The sequence below is a fragment of the Stylophora pistillata genome, chromosome 2 (genome assembly GCF_964205215.1).
Source record: "Stylophora pistillata chromosome 2, jaStyPist1.2, whole genome shotgun sequence".
NCBI lineage: Eukaryota > Metazoa > Cnidaria > Anthozoa > Scleractinia > Pocilloporidae > Stylophora > Stylophora pistillata.
In genome coordinates, this window is record NC_142520.1 from 5,127,577 (window position 1) to 5,150,714 (window position 23,138).

Below are 23,138 nucleotides of genomic sequence, written 5' to 3' on the forward strand. Positions count from 1 at the left end.
AAGGTAAAAAAAAAAAGTTATTGTCTGATGAAACACAAAAGGGCATAACATCCCTGCTGTTTTCTCTAAAAGAAATAAATGGCCTGGTTTGGGTGCAATTTTGTCTGAAATTCCTAATCTAAGTGTGGATCACGGCAGTAAAAAAAATTACAACTATTTATTGCACCCAGATTGGAACCACTTCATTTCTTCCTTTGAAAACTTGTCTGAACAGTACTCCTCTTTTAAGGGAGTGAGAAGTGCTTCAATAACAGAGCTTTATTTCTGCACTTGCCTTTAAATCCCTGAACATTAACGTAACGTTCTCTGTCAGCCTCGCAGGATGTGGATCAATTGTAGCAGACATTATGATGGTGTTGAGATGTCTGAGGTGAGATTCAGTAGAAAAAGTTATTCATCTCATTCTAATTTATAAAATGAAATTAAAAAAAAAAAGAAAAAAAAAGCAGAAGTATAGCGATGGGATTGTGGAAGATGACTGAAGGGCAACAGAGACATTAATGATAAAAAGCGAAGCGAGGAGGAATGATAAATCGTGGCAAATTAACAAATTAGTTGATATTCGCTTTACTGTGTTTTGCTTTTTGTCTAGCAAATACTTTTTAGTCTATTTCTTTCTTCTATCCCCTGTTCAGTTATAAGTGAGATAAGAAGCATTTTAAGATGGGCTAGATGGGAACAAAGAACCTTACGTGCAAACAAAATAAAATAATCAGACCTGCTCTCGTTAGTTGCATCTTTGGTGTGAACATCATTGGTTACCAGTAGTTTATGAAGCGTTTTGTATAAAACTCCCAGGACTATTTGTGAATCTAAAAAGTAACAACGTACAGTAGGATTACTGAAAGATGGATGCATCTAATGGATAGAATTTATTTGCTGTATGTAAAGAATCCTTTACTCACCATTCTGAAAGTTTTCCGATGGAATTTTAACAAAGTTTTGTCCTTTTGACTCCTTAAGATAAAAATTGCTCTCGTTTTGGTTTAAAATTCGTCGGATGTCCAAATCTAGACACAAAACGTATCAAATATTATATTGATTGGCAAAACATAAAAAAACGAGAAACGAGACTAAAACAAAACAACAACAGCAACAACAATACACAAAATAAACAGCCAATCAAAGAAAAAGACTCGATAAGCTTAAATAAGGCTTATCGAAATACATAGTTTGGTTATTTGAAGCCACTTTCAACAGACCTTTACTTCAAAACAGAATATGGATTGGGCAGAACATTTTGACATAGGAGTTCCCACCTTCTCCGATTTCTAAGTAATAATAATCGTCCTTTCTGACAGCTGTGTCTTTATGAACTGTCATTGTGCAAAGAAAGAAAGAAAGTTAAAAAAAGCAGTAAAAATTTATTAGAATGAGAGAGAGGCCAAAATAACAATCTTCTCTCACTCATTTTGTCGTTACTTTTCTTTTTCGTCCGTGATAAATGACAGTTGTCATGCGATCTAAAATGCCCTTTTTCTTTTAATGAATGGACTCGAAGTCACGTCCGCTCGCCTTACACTTTGTTCTGTTAAGAGGAGTACTTTTTTTTTACTTTTCCATGATACATGGTGACAGAGCAGGCGTGTAAACGAAAAAGCTATTTTTCTCTCCATTTACCAATGTTTTGGCTGCTGATGTTCAGTTTAGGGTTCGTTTGATTGAGGTGATACCGCGCATATTCCAGCGCGAATTCTTCAAAAGCTGTTGTCGCTTGAAAAACTTCCTCCATTTTTGCCTCCTCTGTTAGATTTCCGAACATGGTCTCCTCAAACACCCCCAAAGCAATCTAAAAAGTATTAAATTCGCGGAATATCAATTAAATAAACGCCAGCGTATCATTCTATTTTTTAATGAAAAGTATTTCATTTGATGCCTGATATTTACGGTAGTTTACTTTCCAATTTTTTTCAAGAATGTATCCTTAATTAGTATCTCTAAAGGCTATTTCTTTTTTAGTTTTTAGCACAGCTGTTAAAAGCTACAAAGGTTTGGTTTTATCAAGTCAACGAGGTTATGTAACAAATGCGATATATCAAATGATAACATCTCTCAAAGTATTAATCAGAATACCTGCAGAGAATCCTCTCTTTCAATAGCAATGACGCTTAAATGATTCAGTACCTATTGATGATGAATTTTCATCGGAAAAGTAAGTATATTATTAAAAATAATAAACGAATAATAGGAAAAAAAGACAACAACAAAAGTTAAAAATGAACCCTGCTTCCTACCCAGACCATTCCTTTCAAATAAAAAAAGAAAAAAAGAAAAAAAAAAGGAAAAAAGGCTTGTTTTCGCTCTGGCTTATGTCCATTATTAATGTTGGAAATTGTAAATCTACGGATGATAACTTATCTATTCTGAATACATTCAGAGTACCTGATCCTTCAGGGTCTAAGGAGTTTCCGCATCATCATCACTAGCGTCATTATCACTCTTTATCTCTAGACCGTCTAAACATACGAAAAGGAAAAAAAATGCATCGAAAAAGGGAATCGAGGAGTGCCGTACTGCTATGGAAAAACAAGCGAAAAACAAACAAACAAACAAGGACACAAATAGATAAAGGCTGATAGTTTCTAGAGAAATTGTTTGGGGCTGCGTCGGTGGAGGTAACTGTTCTTAAATTGAGTATATCAACAAAGTTGAAAAGGTAAATTGGCCACCGTTACGATTATGAAAGCTGACGTTTCGAGCGTTAGCCCTTCGTCGGAGCAAATAGAGGAATTGTGGGTTATGTGTGCTTTTAAAGGCAGAAAAAGGAGCCACGTGATTGTTGGGAACATGGCAACGATAAAAACATGAATAAATTAGTGGAATGAAAAGCGTTCGTTGATACCTGTGGGATTAAGACTACCGTGTTTTCCTCGTTGCCATGTTCCCACCAATATGTAGCTCCTTTTTCTGCCTTTAAAAGCACGCACAACCCACAATTCCTCCATTCGCTCCGAAGAAGGGCTAGCGCTCGAAACGTCAGCTTTTATAATCGTATCGGTGGCCAGTTTACCATTTCAACTTTGTTGATATACTCAAATTAAGAACAGAAATACACATTCAACATCGGGCCAAGTCGCACTAGAGGGAAATCTCAGAATTGTTCTGGACAAATCCGACTTGAAATCGGTTAGCGACACAAAATTTGTCCGGAAGGCTACAGTCGCACCTCAGAACAAAATCTGTTAACAAAACACAACACGCCTTGTGAGCGTCTTGTGATTGCTCGCAATTTTCCGGGAAGCTGCCTTTTCTCGTTGTTTACATCCACAAAACCACGACACGAGAGATCTAAAAATATGTTACCACGAAGAATTCTCGCAGTGATTGTCGGCCGTCTTGTTGGTTTTGAGTGTTTTCCGTGATCCAAGCTCACGTTTTCATAGACTCTCGGCTTTCTAACTGATCATGCTTTTCAGCCCACAGTTGAATTATAAGCTTCTCCTCTTCTTTACTATATCTGTCTTGAGCCTTCTTGTTCTCGGATGACGAAGATGCACGGCGCGAAGAGGATGAGGTTGATGCCGGCATTTAGCTATATTCGCTGAACTGGAGGGATTCTGGTAACGAGTCAGTTCACCTGGTCGAACAAACCGGTCGCACTTTGTTTTTCATTGTGATGACAGAGTTTTGACATAAATGAACAGTTTTGTCCTCTAGTGCGACTTGGCCCATAATCAAGAGCGAAAGAAGTTTAATAGAGACTGCTAATTTTACAATTAACATAGCACCATTAAATGGAAAAGAGAAAACCAGCGTTTACTTCTATTGCATACAGCTGCTTCAAGAAGACTGTAAAAAATTAATAAATAAAAAAACGAGCACGTGACAATTTTTAAAAGGTATGGTAGATCATTCTCAGGTTATGGTTCCTTGGCCTAAGGATTTCAAGGAAATCTGGTTAAACATCAATAGAGGACTATCCATCGTGGGTTTGATGATTTCATTTATCCGACCTATCGAAATTCAGTTATTATCGGATAGCCAGAATACCTTTCGAGACTGTCGTGTGCACTGTTGTCCTTACTTTCTATTTTTTGTTTTGTTTTGTTTTGTTTTTGTTTTTGTTTTGTTTTTTTGACGGCTTCGAATGGGGTAGGTGCATTTTTTCTTAGATACTGACATTGATCTAAAACATACCATTTAGTTTTGATCCAGAGTTGCACCGAATGACATTAACAGCAAATGTATAACGTTTGCTGCAAACGTAGCTGACCTGAATCCTTGCGTAAGGTAAATAACTGAGTATTTCTGTTGTAAACTTTGGTGGAGCACGAAAGTAGAAGTCAAAATCAAGACGGCATCGCTTTCTGACGTCAGTGAACCCAAAACAGTCCCGAAATGCATCACACCATCTTAATGAAGAATAATAACCACGGCCAACCTCGTACCAGATGTTGTTGGTGCTATTATTCAGGTGATTGCAGGTATTGGAACCCTGTTTCCATACCGCTGTCCTCAAACATGGCGGCTCTAAATCATCCTAGTAAAAGTTATGAATGGTCTCATATATAGAGGATATTACATGGTCGCGCGGGGATACTAATTTTATCTTCGAGTGCTGAAAGTATCTCTCACGAGTGAGAGCAGCGAGCGGGTGAGAGATACTTTCAGCACGAGAACACATATATGATACCTAACATTCTTATTTTCTTTGACATTCACAGGTTAATCTAGGGAAGTGTTGTCTATCGGCCTAACTGGTTCACCCAGGCTGAAGTCCTGGCATTCAGTTTAATGCCTAAGCGTTTCTGAGATATTTGACTTACTTTGCTTTTCATTCATGGTTAGTAAAGGGAAGTATTGTTTATCCTTTCTGGTTCACCCAGGCTGAAGTTCTGGCATTCAGAGTAATGCCTGAGGCTTTCTGGGATATATAATGTGAAGAAATTCTTGTGATGCAAACTTTTCTGTTATTTGAGCTCTTCACATATATCTACAGCAGAGCGACAGGAATAAATAGTCGTTTGAGACAAAAATTTGAAAAACGGCTTCATTTACTGTTAAAAGTCGCCCTGCAAACCGCGACGGGAAGAGAACATCAAAACAAAAAATGCTGCCAAAAATCTCAATAAATAACACAAGGCAAAACACTGCTGGTACATTTCTTTGCGAAGCTAGATCGTAAAATCTCTGATGCGACGTTTTTGTAGGACGTAAACATACGACGACGATTGATTTCCTGACAAACTGGGTAATATGAGATAATATAAAGTATGAAACAACACGAAGTAACGCGCACAGCCTCAAGTGATCGATGGACCGTATTTCCTTGAATAAGTGCCCACCCCTCGGCCATTCAAACTTGTAACTCTGAATAAGCGCGACACCGGAACTCTTTCTTTTTCAGCTTTCGTAACATTTTAAACTTTTACTACCTTAGATGAATATGTTGGGAGAGATTCCTGCTTTAAGAGTTATATTACGCCGATGTATTACCTTTCCTTTCTTTATGGCTGGCTTCGCAAGCGGTGCAAGATGCAGCGAATTCTGTGAGCTGATTGGCTATTAACCCTTACTTATGTTTTGTTTTCTGCGGTGGCCAGCGTTGCAGCCATTTTGTCTTTGTGTCACCTGCAGCCAAGCTCTCGCTTGGCTCTTAACGCTTGGCTCAGGTTTGAGTCTTCCTGCTTGGTCAATAACGCATTACTGGATCTACCGCGCTCTATGTTAATTTCCAAACCACCCTAGCGCACAGCGCTTGACTCAGTATTTAAAGTTGGTTTTTCGGAAAAAGTCAACGTCCCACCCCTCTCAAGAAGCTTTTAGAATATAAAAAATCAAGGACTTTCCAAGGATTGTTTGAATTCATTGGGGGACTTGCCCTGAAATTCACGGACTTGCAAGACAGTACGAACCCTATTAAAGTTCAAGGGAGTTTAAACTTGTTCGTAACGTGTCATTAAACGAAAGTTTGTCTTTGTCTGTTTAAAAGCTTTGTCAGCTTGTTCAACATCTATCTTGATTTGAAAACAATTATTACTACCCCCGGTCTCTGTTTATTCACGATCTTAATCAACGTTGCGGAGGAGGTAGCGCAAAAAGATTTCGTACCTATAATGTATGTAATCTCTCGCAACTGTCTAGAGGATTCCGGCACCAATATAGGTCATCTGAAGGCCAGTGACAAAGAATCTTATGAGTACTGCATGAATATAGTTTAAAAAAAGAAACTGGAACAGCGTGTAAACTATATATGCGACATAAAATATCAGTGAGAAAAAGCCGCCATGTATCGTGGACTCTGCGTTGAACAGCAAAAGAAATTATAGGTTGTAATACGCCGAGTTTATTCCCAATAACTGGTACCCGGATGCTCAAAAATTACAGCACCAAGCGTCAGCTGTCAAAGATTCCGAACACAGTGGAAAAAAAGTCGTCGGTTCTGGAATTTACTTTGTCTCCGATCCGAAAACAAAAGTCTGGTAAAATTGATTAGAAAACAAAACACTCAGGCCGCCAGTTAAATGTCGTAGTAAAAAAGCGTCGCAGCCTATGTTAGTATTAATGAAGCTAACTAAATCCGCAAGCATTGACTAAGAAATTTTTCTTCGACGTGACTGTAACTGCCGCAACACACTCCGGGCGAGCGCTTTGTCTTGTCACTATTTTTAAGCGCCGGCCATGTACACTTTCTTCGGATACGGCTTCTTTAATTACCTTTTCACGCCATAGGATGATGACATGATTGTGTAAAAGTTGACGCCTCTATCAGATTAGGAGCGAAATACGATCAAATATTTTACCCAAGCAAGCCACTGGTATCCAGCAGAGAATGCGGACTAAAAGTACGGATTCTCTGCTGGATACCTAGACTCTTTTTGGTTGCTAACGGTGTGAGGCTCGTTATGTAGTGACATGGATTTTAAGAAGAAAGTCCATGTGAAGGTGCTCCCACGACTGACATATGCTTAGGCTAGGGTTTGGCGTGGTATTTGGGTCGTGATACTGAAGAACGTATCCCTATGATTACCCTCCTCCTACCCCACCTTTGTGCTAACTTTGGGCTTTACTTATCCGCTTTGCATCGAAAATTTTGACTGTACTCCTCAATGTTGTCTGCATAGGGTTGATTACGCTTGATGGCTAAATCAACAGCAATATCAAGCCCGGCGCAAATGTCTTTTAGTTTTGCAACCGATAACGTGGTCGTGTTGAGTTCCCTCCTGAGGTTATTTCGCATATATTATATCTATCACACGATGGGATGTCCTGGCAAAAGTTCTCGAGAAACTTCATTCGTCAATTCTTCGATAGTTGCCTTCTGGGTGGCACATTCAATCTCCTTTACAACATCATCATCGTTAAACAGAGACTTCTTTGCCGCAAGTCTGGAGAAGAATCCAGCGACCTGAGATGCAGTCAGAAACTCTTCACTACTGAACATCTGTTTCCCTTGCAAGTCCACGACAGCCACCATAGAACGCGCAACTCATAACGGATCACTTTTTCGTCCTGACCGCTCACCTTTGTGAAATTTCTCATTGAAGTGGTTCTCTTGCTTGTGCGTAAATATTCATCAACGGGAAGTACTTGAATTGAGCGCCCCGCCCTTTGGTGGCCTGTCGGTTCTGCGACTGCGTCCAGCTCGGGAACAGCTGCGCATTGCCCCTAAGCCTTTGAGCATATCCAACAGCAGCTCTATCCAGTAGAGTATATCGCTCAAGAGCACGTTGGTGTTTTCCACAGTCTAAAAGCCGCTGCATTGATGAATATCTCGCAAATGTTTTGACACAGCCCTCCTAAGGACAGCTGAAGATCGCCGCGTTATTGTCTTCCTCTTCGATATGCATTGGTGGATCTGGATCTCGACCTGATGCTTTTATGCGCCTCTCGTTGACAGATGTAAATGCCCTTGAGTAAGAGCGAGTAACTCCGGTAAGGGTCAGTAGGTCAGATGGGGATCGATGGGCAATGCAGTTTGTCAGTAGGGATGAGTTTACCATCGCCGATACCATACGCCCCTCGTCCTTGTACTCGACATTACTGAGCTGACTAAGACCCTCTATATTTGAAGATAGCACCGTCGGGACTTGGAAAGTCTCACACAATGCTACGTTAACACCAGGAACTCCACCAGAAGAGATTATGGCGTCTCTCGCCTGCTCAGGCGTCTCGATATCATTTCCTAATTACTCGGGATGCCGAGTTGTAAATAATGTTTGATTTTAATTTTTAGTTTTTTTCGGACACAGTGAGCGCTGAAGTTATACAATGCACTTTAACAGACCTAAACTCACTTTCCTGCACATATCTTTGTAAAGTTATAAAGATTTTAATCCAGTGGAGTTTGTCTGCGTAATAAGATTTGCTGAATTTAAGAAACACTTAGGAGCCTCCCACGTGCTAGCTGTGCTTATCGGGCAAGCGATCGAGAGGCTCGATTTTAAAACATAACAGTTCGAACTCTGTGAGAATTCTATATTTAGAACTTTTTGAGAGGTAAACAAAGGGTTTGCCATAGACCTATTTTCCTTTGGTAGTTATCTGTTTTAAACTTAGATCTCTCTCGATGGCAACCCTCAAAGCAGTTTTAAGTGCTCTATGGTCGTACGAAAAGAAACATGTCTTGTGCGAACCAAAAAGCAAATCATTTTCAGTTTCCAAAGGGACAGTTTTCGAAGAATCATATAAAAGCGTGCGTCTACTTCTGTATCGAAAGGTATCTTGTTGAACACAATTCCTAAAAAGTTAGATACACCACGAAGAGGACCTATTTGCGTGTCCACCTACCATGGGCAAATACAATTAATACAAATTACAAAGTCTCACTTTGCGGCCAGTAGCTTTTTGGATATACATTACTATTCCCTTTTATCTAGCTTTAGGAAATCATTAGTAATAGACTTGCCCAGGCGCTTGAATTTTCATGCTAAAACTAGATAGGATTTCTAATTTGTTGCACAATCACTAGAAAATGGGAAAAGTAAATGTGTTGCGTGTATATACACCGACTCAAAGTATTGCATACAAAGAACTCTCCCTCAAAATAGGCCTGTGTTAACAAAAAAAAAAAAAAGAGTCAAAACGAAAACATTGTATGCAAAAGCAAGACAAAAATATCCATGTGGACGTATTTGCAGCACGTTATCACTTAGCTGTAAAGATTGCGTGACATCGATCTAGGTCTATTTTTCACTTCAATTAGTTCCTTCACTTCTTGCCTCTTTTCATTAGAAACATTCAATAAAAAACTCAATAGATACCCAGAAGAGGCTCCATATGCGAGAATTGGATCCAGGTCCCGCAAAAATATTGCACAAACCGGAGAGACTCAAGCTTACACTTCATGCCGTAGCCGTATGAAAAGGCCGGTGGCAGAGCACTGCAGCGAGACACAGGAAAATTAGCGAAGAACATCAAAGTTATTTGCCTTCAAATACCCATTTGGAAGGTAAAGTGTCATCGAAGTATTATCTCAGGTTTACTGGGAAGTTTTAATGGAAAATGGCAGGGTTCTTCAATGGTTTGCTCAGAAAGCGAGCTAAGACTAGTCGAATTGTTTATATTTCCTTGTGAAACAAAATCTCTTCGAAAGGTAAAAAAGGGTCGTGAACTTGCATGGGGCCGCTCGCCTCAGAAAAACTTTTGCCAAGAAAAAAAATATATCACGTTCAAAAACAGCTCTTGTACTTGCTATAATTTAATTTTAAAAGAATTATACATAATACCGAGTATGTTTTAAGATGTTTGAAAACCGTATGGAATTATTTGATTTTCAGAGTCTAGAAGTCTCAGTTCTCTTCGCTTGCTCTCCAGGAATTCGGAATTACTATTGTAAGTCTAAAATATCATCAAGGCAGCTTAGCAATACATCCTTAATAATATTATAAACTAAGGAAAACCATAATTTGTTATGCACCTTCACGCGAGCTCGATTATCTGAAATTTGACCTTATTTCTGTGATATTTCGGCTTCACGGGTGGTGGACGGGTTTTCGTAATTTTCTCAAAAATTTAAAAACTCTAGAACCTAAAACTTACATCACGATTATTAACATACTATAGGTTATCTCTGGATGAATTATCGAGGGGTCCATTTTTCCAACCTTGCGCCGCCCCTCACGCGGTGGTTAGGTAGACTGACTCTTGATTTGCGCAATATAAATATTAAAACTCTATTATTATTATTATTATTATTATTATTATTATTATAACTATTATCATTATTATTATCATTATTATTATTATTATTATTATTACTATTATCATTATCATTAATAGTATTCCGCAAAGCGGAATAACCCGGCACTTGCCGATTTTGAATCTGGAGTACACTAAACGGCTGGGTTTGAATTTTCGTTACTCTATCGGCATCATTTTTTGCTGGATTTCTGTCTTCTATGGCTGGGAAAATCATTGCAATTCTTTGTTTGAAAAGTTCTCGGATCTAAAGGTGAAGAAAAATAATAAAAAAGTACGTTTACTTTATTTAAGGTCAGTCTAAGAAAAACTGTACAATCATACATTGAAATTTAATTAACTGCCTTAACAGTTTACCGTGTTCTTTTAGTGGTCAAGAATGAATTTTATGACAGTTCTGATAAACACATCAGTTATCATAACAATAGCTTTAACATAACTGATTATAACTTCAATAGCGTAGACTAGTATTACTTTGCGTGCTGCCAGAACAATTAATCTACATAGCTTGCTGAAATTTTTTTTTCTGGTCAGCAATACGACCACAGGGCCAAGTTGTTCGAAGGCCGATTAGTCCTAACCCAGGGTTAAATTTTAATCCAGGTTTCTATATTTCTCTGATAAAAAGCCGTTTTGGGATAATTTTCCCAATTTATTTTAAGGCATTTAATCATAAAATTGTAGACAAATGGAATGAAGCTGAATTTTCTTTTAAAGCTTTCAGATCAAATTTCACACTAACCCTGGGTTATCTTAACCTACTTTTGAACGGCCCTGGCCCAGAATAATATACTTTAAGATGGTGTTGATTGTATAAAAACGATTAAAACTCATTTGCGTGTAAAACCCAAAGGATTATAAATGCTACATCGCTATATATCTTTCGCGGAATAATCGTACCTGTGTATTCCTGACGCAATGGAGAAAGAAAATCAAGAAACCCTATTAAAGATAAACGCAACTTCCATAAAGCGTGTTCACTTATGAATCTAATGGACTGGTCACAGAGATGAAAGCTATTTGACGGTCGTGCTCCTCGAGGTATACTGGTAACAAATATTTTATTGCCGAGAGGAAAGTGAACAGTTGAAAGTCTACTGAGTACCGTTTGCTTTAAGTGACGTTGTCTATTTTCAAGCTCTCGCTCTACCCAGGAATGAGTAATGGCGAGTTAGCGCGGAAAAAAGTCAAAATGAGATATAATAAGTTGCAATACAAATGAAGATCTTTGTTATACTATGTCAGAGAAACCCGATTAAAACTCCTCATGGTGAGGAAAAGAACAAAACATACAGGAATTTAAAATAATAACCATGACTCACACCTGAATGGAGTTAAGAATGGTAAAAAGATAGATGAAAGGTTTATGCAATGGTGACAAAAGACCAAACAACCAGGTGATGCCCAGAAGTGGAATTAAAATATCACATGTCCTCATTCCAAATCTGAAAAAAAAAATAGAGGAAAAGAATGAAGCAGGCCTCTACATGTAACTGGGTTAGCTATAGATAAGGAATTCGATCCATCCCAGCAATGAATCTTTATATAATTCTTTTAATTATCAAACCTCCCAGGAAAAAGACACCGAAACAAAGGGAAATACTGCGAGTGCCTATCAAGTTGGTTTTTATGTATCATCATTAAATATTCGATGTTGCCGTTGTAAAGGCGTTAGTGTCCATTGCCTGGGAATACATGTACCCTTAGCCATGTCATTTGTTTTGTTCAACTTTCAAAAGGGTGCCTCTGATCTCTTCAACCAGCTGAGGTTAAACGTGAGATTGACAGTCGACTTGCAGCTCATGAAAGGAAAGCAGCAAATTATTCAATGCTACGAGATCCTGGGAAAGTCCCAGCGGTGTGGGCAATCATGCTCGAGAATAGACTTTATCGGGTTTAAATTAACCTTTTAACTCCTATAAGTGATGAGGACAAAACTTCTCCTTACAGTATCAATACGATATCAAGTAAGTAAGTCATGAGAACAAAGTAAATTATCGATTAGGGATTTATTACTTGATTCAAAACCAAATTCTCCAAAACAGATAACATTATAACAATTGTATGTCAGACGGTAAGGAGAATCACTAATCGGATCTTGGGAGTGAAAGGGTTCAGAAAATTCAGAATCGCACTACACTTACTTTTGGTGGACGCACTTTCTTACCGTATACGTTCAATAGTCTTTCCTCACATTTGCTGCATTTTGTTCATTTCTCTGATGACTCGCGTAAGAATCAGTATGTTAAGCTTGAAATGAAGACAAGTTGAATGTTAAATGAATAATAATAATTCTGACATCAAGCGATTAAGTGGACAATAGATAGGGAGAAAGAGAGGCACAATGAACAACAGGAGACACAGAGAGGCAGAACGAAGTTCTCAGTAGAAAGAAAAACAATGACGATAGTAAAATACCATATTTTAATTTAAGAAGTGAAAAGTTCCCAATATATTTTATTGCACTTACCACTTCAACTATTACTACAAAGGCAATAAAAATCCAGAGTGCTAAGCCCACGTACGTAAGAATTTCTAATGCCTTTTGATCTGTTCCTGTAATCTGCTTTGCACACAAACAAACACACGAAAAAAAAAACAACAAAATAGCAAATAAACAAAAATCACAATTTGAAAAACAATAAAAATAAAAAGGACTTTTATAATTGAAAAAGGCAATTATAATCCAAAGCGTCAGGGACCTAGTAGACTCATGAGAGAACCTCTCTTCCTGTATTCGGAGTGTGTTTCGGCGTGACCAACTTAAATTATAAAGTGATTTGTCTTAAATAAAATAAAACAAACAAGAAAGAAAAAGGAAACAGCAACATCAAAAACAGGGACAAAAAAAAAAAAAAAAATAGAAAAAGAGTAACTAAAAAAACCCAGAAATATAGACCTAGAAGAGGAGAAGTACCATTTTCCATTACTGTTTGATCATCGTCGTAGTCAAATAAAACCGCGAAATGAGTCAAATGATTACAACTGCACTCTTACTATTTCTTTTAAATTGCTCTCTGACGTCACCACATGGCAGCCTTCCCCAGACCAGCCGTCCAGACTAAAAATGTATGGTAATCGATAGACAGCGATTAAAAAGAGTACAGCTAAATCTGGTTTTTGCTCTGCTCTACGATGGTCAACAAATCAGAGCAGAAAAAAGATATACGTTCAAAGGGTTTGATAAGTAATAGATATATATGTATATGAGCACGATCCTTCGCAGTAAAGCACTATTTGAGCAATAGTGAAAATCAGACCTGAAAAAAAGTTCAGGCCTGTACGGGACTCGAACCACTGACCTCTGCGATACTAGTGCAGCGCTCTACCAATTGAGCTAACAAGCCAACTGGGAGCAGGCCATCAAATTAATTCGACGTAAACCCGTAGATGATAAATCAAACAACAACAAACATATGAAACATATGTGTGAACTGCGGTTATGAGACGTATATGAGCACGATCCTTCGCAGTAAAGCACTATTTGAGCAATAGTGAAAATCAGACCTGAAAAAAAGTTCAGGCCTGTACGGGATTCGAACCACTGACCTCTGCGATACTAGTGCAGCGCTCTACCAATTGAGCTCCCAGTTGGCTTGTTAGCTCAATTGGTAGAGCGCTGCACTAGTATCGCAGAGGTCAGTGGTTCGAATCCCGTACAGGCCTGAACTTTTTTTCAGGTCTGATTTTCACTATTGCTCAAATAGTGCTTTACTGCGAAGGATCGTGCTCATATACGTCTCATAACCGCAGTTCACACATATGTTTCATGTGTTTGTTGTTGTTTGATTTATCATCTACGGGTTTATGTCGAATTAATTTGATGGCCTGCTCCCAGTTGGCTTGTTAGCTCAATTGGTAGAGCGCTGCACTAGTATCGCAGAGGTCAGTGGTTCGAATCCCGTACAGGCCTGAAAGTTTTTTTTTCAGGTCTGATTTTCACTATTGCTCAAATAGTGCTTTACTGCGAAGGATCGTGCTCATATACGTCTCATAACCGCAGTTCACACATATGTTTCATATGTTTGTTGTTGTTTGATTTATCATCTACGGGTTTATGTCGAATTGATTTGATGGCCTGCTCCCAATTGGCTTGTTAGCTCAATTGGTAGAGCGCTGCACTAGTATCGCAGAGGTCAGTGGTTCGAATCCCGTACAGGCATGAACTTTTTTTCAGGTCTGATTTTCACTATTGCTCAAATAGTGCTTTACTGCGAAGGATCGTGCTCATATACGTCTCATAACCGCAGTTCACACATATGTTTCATATGTTTGTTGTTGTTTAATAGATATATATTTGGAATAAATGGGAGAGTGGACTGTTACCTCTCCTCATTAAAGCCTTTCCAAAATACACACTGCCTTTTATCATCAGTAGTCTGAAAAATATGGCATTTCGAAGTGAAAGGAGATTTCCTTAAACACATATCTTAAGTTATAATGAATAATAATAATAAAAAAAAGAAATTAAAAAAGCTACCTCCATATTCCTAAATGTTAAGGTGACATTCTCTTCCAACTGGTTTTGCTTCGGATCCATCATTGCTGCTATTATTTTGGTATTCAGACTCCTAATCGCAATAGATTTAACAGTCACATGACTAAATTGAAATTGATTATAATAGCAAATGACTCAATCATTGTACCTTGTATTTCTGTCGATTCGAGTCACTTTAAAGAGCTCATGCAGATCTGTGTATATAATACTAACTAGCATTGAACCTTAGTTGAAGAAAGGAAAAAAAAACAGTTAGTTAATAAAATCTCTTTATAACTTGCTTCCACTCCAACAGAAGTTGACGATTAAGTGCTTTACATGTGTCTGAAGGTGTGATCGAAAAGCAAAATGTCTCGCTGAACGGTCAAACGATAAAGGGGACGGAATTTGAAAATGCAACCCTAGCATAACAACTTTAGCGTGTCAGATGTAATGGTTTTCCAAAAAAAGCACTTTGTACTTCCCGTAGCTCAGTATGCATTCCAATTGTGATGCAAATATATTAGAATTCGAGATAATGAACGATAATGTCAGCAATGATAAGCCTCACTTGTGGAATTCCGCAAGGAACAATTCTAGGACCTTTGCTTTTTGTTCTATACATAAATGATCTTCCTAATTGCCTGTCTAATTCAGTTGCACGTATGTATGCCGACGATACTCACCTGACCTTTGCCAGTAACAACATAGAAATGATCAATGATGTTATGAATCACGACCTATCCAATGTTAACACATGGCTCACTGCAAACAAATTGACTCTAAATTCATCTAAAACTGAATTCATGTTAATTGGATCGCGGCAAAGGATAGGTACCTACGATACTTCCCCTAAACTAATCATAGGTGGTGACATAATTAAACAAGTTAGCTCAGTCAAATCTCTGGGTGTACATATAGACGAAAACCTTTCATGGAATATGCACATTGAAAAAATAGCCAAGAAAATCGCATCGGGCATTGGAGCAATTAAACGTTGTAGGCCTTTTGTTAATCGAACCACGCTTGAGTCCGTTTTCAATGTCTTAGTTCAACCGTACTTTAATTACTGCAGCGAGGTCTGGGGGAATTGTAACAAGGGTCTTTCGAATAAGCTCCAAAAGTTGCAAAACCGGGCTGCCCGTATTCTGACCTTCTCCAGTTATGACACAAGCGCTGATCCTCTTTTTGTGCAACTTAACTGGAGACGGTTAGATACTCAGCGACAAATACAAGTGGCCACCATGGTCTATAAATCTATACATGGTCTTGCGCCCGACTATCTTGGTTCTCTTTTCACTAAATATGATCCTCCATATAATCTAAGGAACTCTGAAAACAAACTAGCTGTTCCATTGCCCCGCACCAATTTCCTGAAAAATAGCTTTAGCTATAACGGTGCGGTTATCTGGAATAGCTTGTCCCCTGAATTGCGGCAAGCAAAATCACTTCAATCCTTCCGAAATGGCTGTCGCAATTTCTTCGTCTGAATCGACAAAACACACACGGCATCTATGTAAAGCAGAATTTCTTTATTTTTTTTTCTATTTCACTTTTAAATTTTAGATCATGTTTATATAGATTAAAATAGATTGTAACTGTAATAATAGATTGTAATAATATTATCATTTTATCTGATAGATTTACCGTGTCTAAATAAAAAAAATAAAGTTCAAGTTCAAGTTATCTGTATTGGTTTGCATCTTTATGTATGAATTTTTTCTTTTCAAGTAAAGTTTACTAATCCTGTTTTCCATCATACGTTTTACTGCCATGTTTGTAACTGCAGTTTGTTTGCTATTTAGAATTCGATACTTGTAGACAAAATGATTCAATGGTCCGCAAAAGGTGCACCTCGTCAATATTTAATTAAACACATAGCCATTTTATAAGGATTGTTGAAATTTAGAACTCTCCTGATACCTTTTGCATTATTTAACCTTTACTTCCGCTCTAAAGCCCATTTCTCATTTTTCGGCCAATCAAAACATGATATTTTATTGATTACAAGCTTTATTAACAATCACACTTTTGGCTGGCAGTGTTCCTTACCTGAGCAGCAACCATAACGATGGATATTATCAGTGATGTTGTACACCTTCACAACAAATAAGTAGATATAAATGCCTTCGACCAGCATCCAGCAGAAAGCTGCCATCACGAAATACTGCTCGAGAGCTGCCACAGAAACGCAAGCACCCTACCAGAAAATGGTCCGAAAGCAAAGCAAATGAATTTGTCAGTTATTTATGAATGAATTGAGCCAAAAATAAGTAGTTAACCAAAGTTAATTAATAAAACGACAAGGTGAAATTGAAGAAATAGGAAATAAGAAAAATAAGGTAATGAAGAGTAAATAAATGAATTATACTTACAAAAAATTCACTCACAATCCATTTCAGCCTGTATCACACCTTGATAAGCTTACAACTCAGGCTCCCATGATCTGATAGCTTTTTTTCCCATTATTTGAGATAGAAGTTATCTCCCGCGATTCAATGAAATATCATTCTCAATTAAATGTACTTACTTAAGCTGAAGATAGCTGATAACTGTGAGTAAGACTCCAGTGAGAGATAAAGCCATCCCTACTCGCGTGATGGGAGTCAGTACTTTGTAATGCAAGTCCTAAATGAAAAGTTAATAACTTCATATTTGATTGAGACTAAGGAAATATTCTGGTCAGGAGGATCAATATCTGATAGCGATAACTCTTTAAACTTTTTTTACCATTTTAGAATTATATTTTTTCCACAAATAAAAATCTCATCTTTTCGTCGCCATCTTTCTCAGTAAAATCCATGAGCACCTCAAAGGGGGTTAAATGATTGCACACGCATTCTGTTTGAGAATAAGATATAACTCTTGTTTGACAACCTTCGCTTGACCAACTCTCATAGCTGCGTGGAAGCGGGAAATTAATAAAATAACAAAGGACATAAATTTATGAATTATAAATCATAGTTAATGATGAAACTACTCGCATATAAGGGCAAAGTAAACAGAAAAAATTGTCAAGTGCTAATAATAGTAAGAGTGCGAAGGTCAGATAAGCTTGCATTGATTGCACGTGCAGCCAATTATTGTCCAATCACAGCTGTTCTTTCTCTGTGTCAATCAAACTGTGCATCGCATGTCTGCTTCAGTTCAGTGATTTATTACAGTAATTCAGATCACAAGGATAAATAATATCCTCCCACTCTTCCCTATTGATAGCTCTTGACAATCACTAGTATTCAATGCAATGAAAAGACTTTAATCTACGTTTCATTCTAATATCAGTTAAACCATCGAAGGACACAAACTTTGACAATTTGCTCAAAGCGATGTCAATAGGTTGATGTTATTTTTTAGCCATTGTTGGCTGTTATACATGATGTTATAGTTCCTTACATATTAATAATTAAGAACTGTTATCTCAAGAAAAATTATTTAATAAACCAGGGTTCGGGATTAAGTGCTCCCATGCTGGTCACACTGCCACCCATAGACTCATGGCAGCTATTTATTTTGGGCATCGGTACCACTAGCCACTACATGTTGCCATGGAAACATGGGGATCGCGGAGGATTATCACCTCCAAGAGGGGATTACTACCCCTCTGGCGGCCAAGGGATTATCACCCTTGATAGAGAATTATCATCTCTTTTGTCGCATAATTAACTAGCTTCCGACCTGCATGTTATGTCAGCTATTTTGTGACTGGATGGCTTAATCCCCTACACCTTTACCCCACAAATGTGTTGTTATTCTTGTCTCTGGCTAGTAGGTTGAGAGCATTAATAACAATGAAAATAATGATAGGAATGTTAACAATAACAATTAAACAAGTGATAATAATAGTAATAAAAATAATAACAATAATAATAAAAAGAAAAAAAGTATTATTAGCATGAATGAGAATTGATAACAGTGATATTGATAAAAAATATAGAAACTATATAGAGCTAAAAGCTAAGAGAAAAATAACAAATCGAAATTCTCTTATTCGTTCCACCTCTCCCATCAAAATTAGCAGAAATTTCAGTTCACTTGACAGACTGCTCTAAAGTTCCCTAATTCGTTAAGGTTCATTATTATATGGCTGTGTCTCACAAGGATTGGGAACTACCGAATCCACGAATTTGATTGGCTGAAATCAATATTGAAAGTGGTCTAGATTTTCCCATCTAGACCGGCATCTAGACCGGTCTAGAAAAAGAGGTACAAGGAATACAAAAAAATTGGCATATAAGACACAGCCATATAATAAACATCTTATTAACCGAGCTAGGTCGGTCTGTGTGGGAGAATCTTGACTTCGGTCGCTGGCACAGACCTCACTGTGTTCGGTCTGTACTGGCGACCTCAGTCAAGATTCTCCCATACAGACCTGCTCTGTTAATAAGAACTAAGTCAAAATACTTTTGGTTATGAAATAGGGCAAAAGGCAAAAACGAAAACAAAAAAGGTGGATTACTTCTCTCAGCTGATGTATTGCAAATGTCGTGCTTACTTGTCTTCCGAAAACTTACAGAATACGCATGTTCTACTCTTTCGGTCAGCCTAAAAGGGTTTTAATTTGCAAGGTATTGTGGTCAATCATCATATGAATCCAGTGCTCATCACAGTCCCATGGCAAAGCATGACTATTACAGAATATGGCAAGTTGATGACCGTTCGACCTCCTACTCTTTGTGTTTGTTAAGAGATCGAAATGTGATGATGAAGGTTTCTAATCTGCTAGTCAAGTCTCGGGAAAGAAATGTATTTTAAAAGACCGCGGCTTCGTGCTAGTTTACAGCAAAATCCGTAACAACATTAAGGAAGAACTTGAATAACGGAAAGGAAAAAGCCAAACAAAACAAGCTGTGACTAAACAAAAAGAAAAAATTAAAGCTCGAGTGATGTAAATACCTTCATGTTCTTAAAAACCAAGGTGACGTTCTCTGGTAACGGTTCTAGCGGAGGATCCACTACTACGGTTAAAATTACGCTATCTAGGATCCTATCAATAATACAAACTCAACGGTCTCAAATTAGCCTTTTCTTTTTCAACTCTAGTTTAAAACTTATAAGATACCAAACTTTTTTTGTTGGTTCCCCCAGAATCAGTTACGTAGCCTGGAAAAAGCTTGTGAAGGCTTTTGTATGCGACTCCAAGCACTATTGATCCTATTTCGGAGAGGAAGTAGAACTGGATTATTTTGGTGTCTTTAAGTATAGGACTTACATTTTTGCTTTTTGTTGTTGTTGTTGTTTTTTTAAGTATCTGCAGCGTGATATTGTGAACAGGTCGATAATTAAAAGTGGGCTATCAAATAATTATTGAAAATACGTAGGTAAAGGAAAAAAGAGACAGGGACTGGGTCAGACGTCAGGAAAGGAAGGCAGCGGGAAGAGGAAGGAAGAAAAAAATTTAACTCAGTACGCAAGTGACAGGAGTCCAATTTTTAGTAGATGTCAAACCTTAAGAGGCTATCCACCTAAGAACGGATAAGGCAAATTTCGGACCTTCACCGATTTCCCTGATTTTTACTGTGAAAGTCGATACTTCTATCCCATGAACAAATATTGCGTTTATTTTGAACCAGTCTGGTTTTTTCATTTTAACGAGATATTTTTCAAGGTGACCTCAAAGGTACCCAGTTTCCTTCGCCCCCGACCTCCATAATTTAGCTACAAAAGTCGAGCGCTGCTGAAGCCGTATTTTCAACTCTTAAAAGCTTTCTATTTTATATGTCTAAGATCAACCCTCTGCCACTACGTTAATGGTCAAATGATTACACTGTAAATATTTTTCACTGAGATACAAATTTTTCAAAATACTTACCTCGAGCACTGAAATTTGTGATGCGTGAGGTACATGTGGTTAAAAGCTATTTTCTCCTATGTGGGACCTGATCTAGAGTCAAATCTATTACAGCCTATAAGCACTTACACCTCATAAGTAAATTATGGAATAAAACTTTTGGGCACTCTTCATGGCGCGCCGCACAGAGCTTTGCAAATTTCACAAATATTCGCCATTTTGATCGAAATCAAAGATAACGCGATCCGACCAACAGGTAAATTTGGGATCTGAGAACTTGTTACAAATCATGAAATAAACCTGAAGAGCGGATTTTTATGTTGAAAAATAGATATCATGCGACTTTTTCGCCGTTAAGTTGAAAACATTGGTGTTCTAAAGAGGAAAGACCTGTGTTTATAGTTAATAAATTATGCAAATTAGCATTCTTTAAAATTGTGTCCATAAATTTTTTTTTCTACGATGTTCTTAAACACAAAGAGCAGTCTCTTTTAACTGAAGAGCATATTATTCCACACTTCTAAGGCAAGGTATTTTTGGAGTTTATGGCCATTTTCATCTCCCACGAAGCGCTGATTAAGTAAAACAGCAGTGTTTGTTTTGCACGCTTATCGCCAACTAATTCAGTTATCATCAACCACAGAGAAGTGGACATCGAAGATCTTACCATTAATATTTCCTTAACCTCTCTTCAGTAGCAAGAGATTTTTTTTTTTATTTTTTTTTTCCGGCAAGACGCAACAGAGCTCGTTTTCCTAAAAGCTTCTTTTATCGGTCAGCGGGCAGGTATTGAAGTCTTTCGGTATGACTTTTCAGAGCCACAGTATGGCAAGGATTTTGTGATCGTATCCTGTGCCCGATGAAAACATGCATCCGATGTTTCTGCAACGAAGGACACGACATTCTAACAGCGGGAGACATGAAAAAGGCGCTCTCTGGGAGACCAGTGAAAGGTACATCCGCGTGCGTATGTGAAGTTGACGAATCTAAGAGAACCTTAGAAGTGAACAAGATAGATTGTTTTAGCAAGCTACACAACATCCAGTTTGGGGAAAAAAGTATACGTGCGTGGAGGTCGTACGGAATAGGGCGTGGCAAGGAGATTTCTTACGACCAGCTAGTTTCAAATGACCAAGGGGACACCGCTCTCGTTATAAGTAAGGAGTTCTTCCCTTTTCACAATGCACGTGTGTATGAATACACAGTTCCTGGAACAGAGGGTTCAAATGAAGACGATGATTTGGACGATTCAAAGATGGACATGTTTGAATGTTCGGAGCCTGGATGCGTGAAGAGTTTCCAAACGTTTTCAGAGCTCGAGTTACATTTAAACGTACGGGACCATTGTGTGAAGGATGAAAGGCTGTCAGAAACAGTGTATGATAAACTCCGTAAAGATTGGGCAGAGAGGTTTACTACATCAGTCAGCATCACTGACGAACCACAGTGCGAAACTAGTATCCACCAGGTTGTACGTGACTCAATGCCTCCAGTAAACACTGTCAGTATGGGCTGGGCCCTACCCAAGCCACGAGCAGGATCCGCTAGATTCAGTTGCAAAGTTAAGAATTATTTAACAGCAAATTTTGATCAAGGCGAACAATCAGGGCTAGAAGCTGACCCTCAGCAAGTTTCGAATGATATGCGAAAGGCAAGAGACGAGCAGAATAATGGGTTGTTTGACCGAGACGAGTGGCTTACCAAGAGCCAAGTGTAGGGGTTTTTCTCTCGCCTTACAGCAAACAGAAAAAAGGCAACGAACACCCCAAGAAATCAAGCAAAATCCGAAGGAACTGTCCCTAGAGGAAGCTGAACGACAACGGCTGATGGAACACATCCTTAATGAACTAAAGCCGCAGCACCCTCTGTCCTACGATGCCTTTAATCTGTGCGAGTGCGCAAAGGAGAATAAGCTTAGTCTTTTTAATCTAGCAATGCTCAAAGAAATCTCGTTTTTTGAAGTACCATTTAAATCAAGAGATAGGAAAAAAAGACCTTATTGAGCAACTGATGTCATTTATACAGGAGTGCCAATGCTTTAATTAAACTATATCAGAAGCTGCATAGCCCAGGAAAACAAATGATTGTGCCTGTGGAGCGAGTTTGTTTTAGAACAATAGGCACAGCCTCAAAGTAACCTGATCAACATTTGTACTCAGCGAATTAACGTAATCACTTCTGAGAAAATTCGCGAAAATCTCTCAAAATTTGTCGTCATTAAATCTGTGGCGATGTTCTTAACTCGCAAAAATTAAAAGAGAAAAAATAAAGGAAAAAAATACTACCCTGACCGTATGAGATGTTAATAGGTTTGTGATTTTCTTAATTTCGAGAAATTAATGATATGTGAATTTTGTAGGAGCTTATTAAAATGCCAGTTTCGATCATTTGTATTATTTTTCAATTTCTCCCGGCAGGATTCTCCTACTCTCGATGACTCAATCATATTGCATATCTTCGGGATTCGCGTTTGGTTCGACGACAAGACAAACCTCTGAAACTAGATGTTGCGTGACCAGGCGTAACTGACTCAGTCACGTTGAAAAAGTAAACATGTAAATTTCACCTCTTCAACAAATACCGTTTTGAAATGATGAATATATGAATACAGTATATTGGAACTGCGGAACGAGAAGAAGTTCATGGCAGTTATAGACGAAACTTTTAATTTGAGAAAATAAACCTGAAAAATTCATGCTTGAACGTAATTCGAACCCTTGACTTTTGCAA

General features: G+C 38.0%; 2 protein-coding genes across 2 annotated transcripts; one reads left to right on the plus strand and one right to left on the minus strand.

Annotated features, from left to right (window-relative positions):
* Positions 1 to 7,192: 7,192 nt before the first annotated feature.
* LOC148736795 (uncharacterized) lies at positions 7,193 to 14,976 on the minus strand. The gene is made up of 6 exons (XM_088749180.1): positions 14,787 to 14,976; positions 14,621 to 14,711; positions 14,467 to 14,519; positions 13,138 to 13,201; positions 12,611 to 12,703; positions 7,193 to 7,348 (listed from the first exon to the last, which is right to left on the minus strand). The coding sequence occupies exons 1-6, from the start codon at positions 14,855 to 14,857 to the stop codon at positions 7,193 to 7,195; spliced, it is 528 nt and encodes a 175-aa protein (XP_088605306.1). The 5' UTR covers positions 14,858 to 14,976.
* A 6,291-nt stretch (positions 14,977 to 21,267) lies between these two features.
* LOC148736796 (uncharacterized) lies at positions 21,268 to 22,125 on the plus strand. The gene has a single exon (XM_088749181.1). It carries the CDS (start codon positions 21,268 to 21,270, stop codon positions 22,123 to 22,125), a length of 858 nt encoding a protein of 285 aa, XP_088605307.1.
* Positions 22,126 to 23,138: the final 1,013 nt, after the last annotated feature.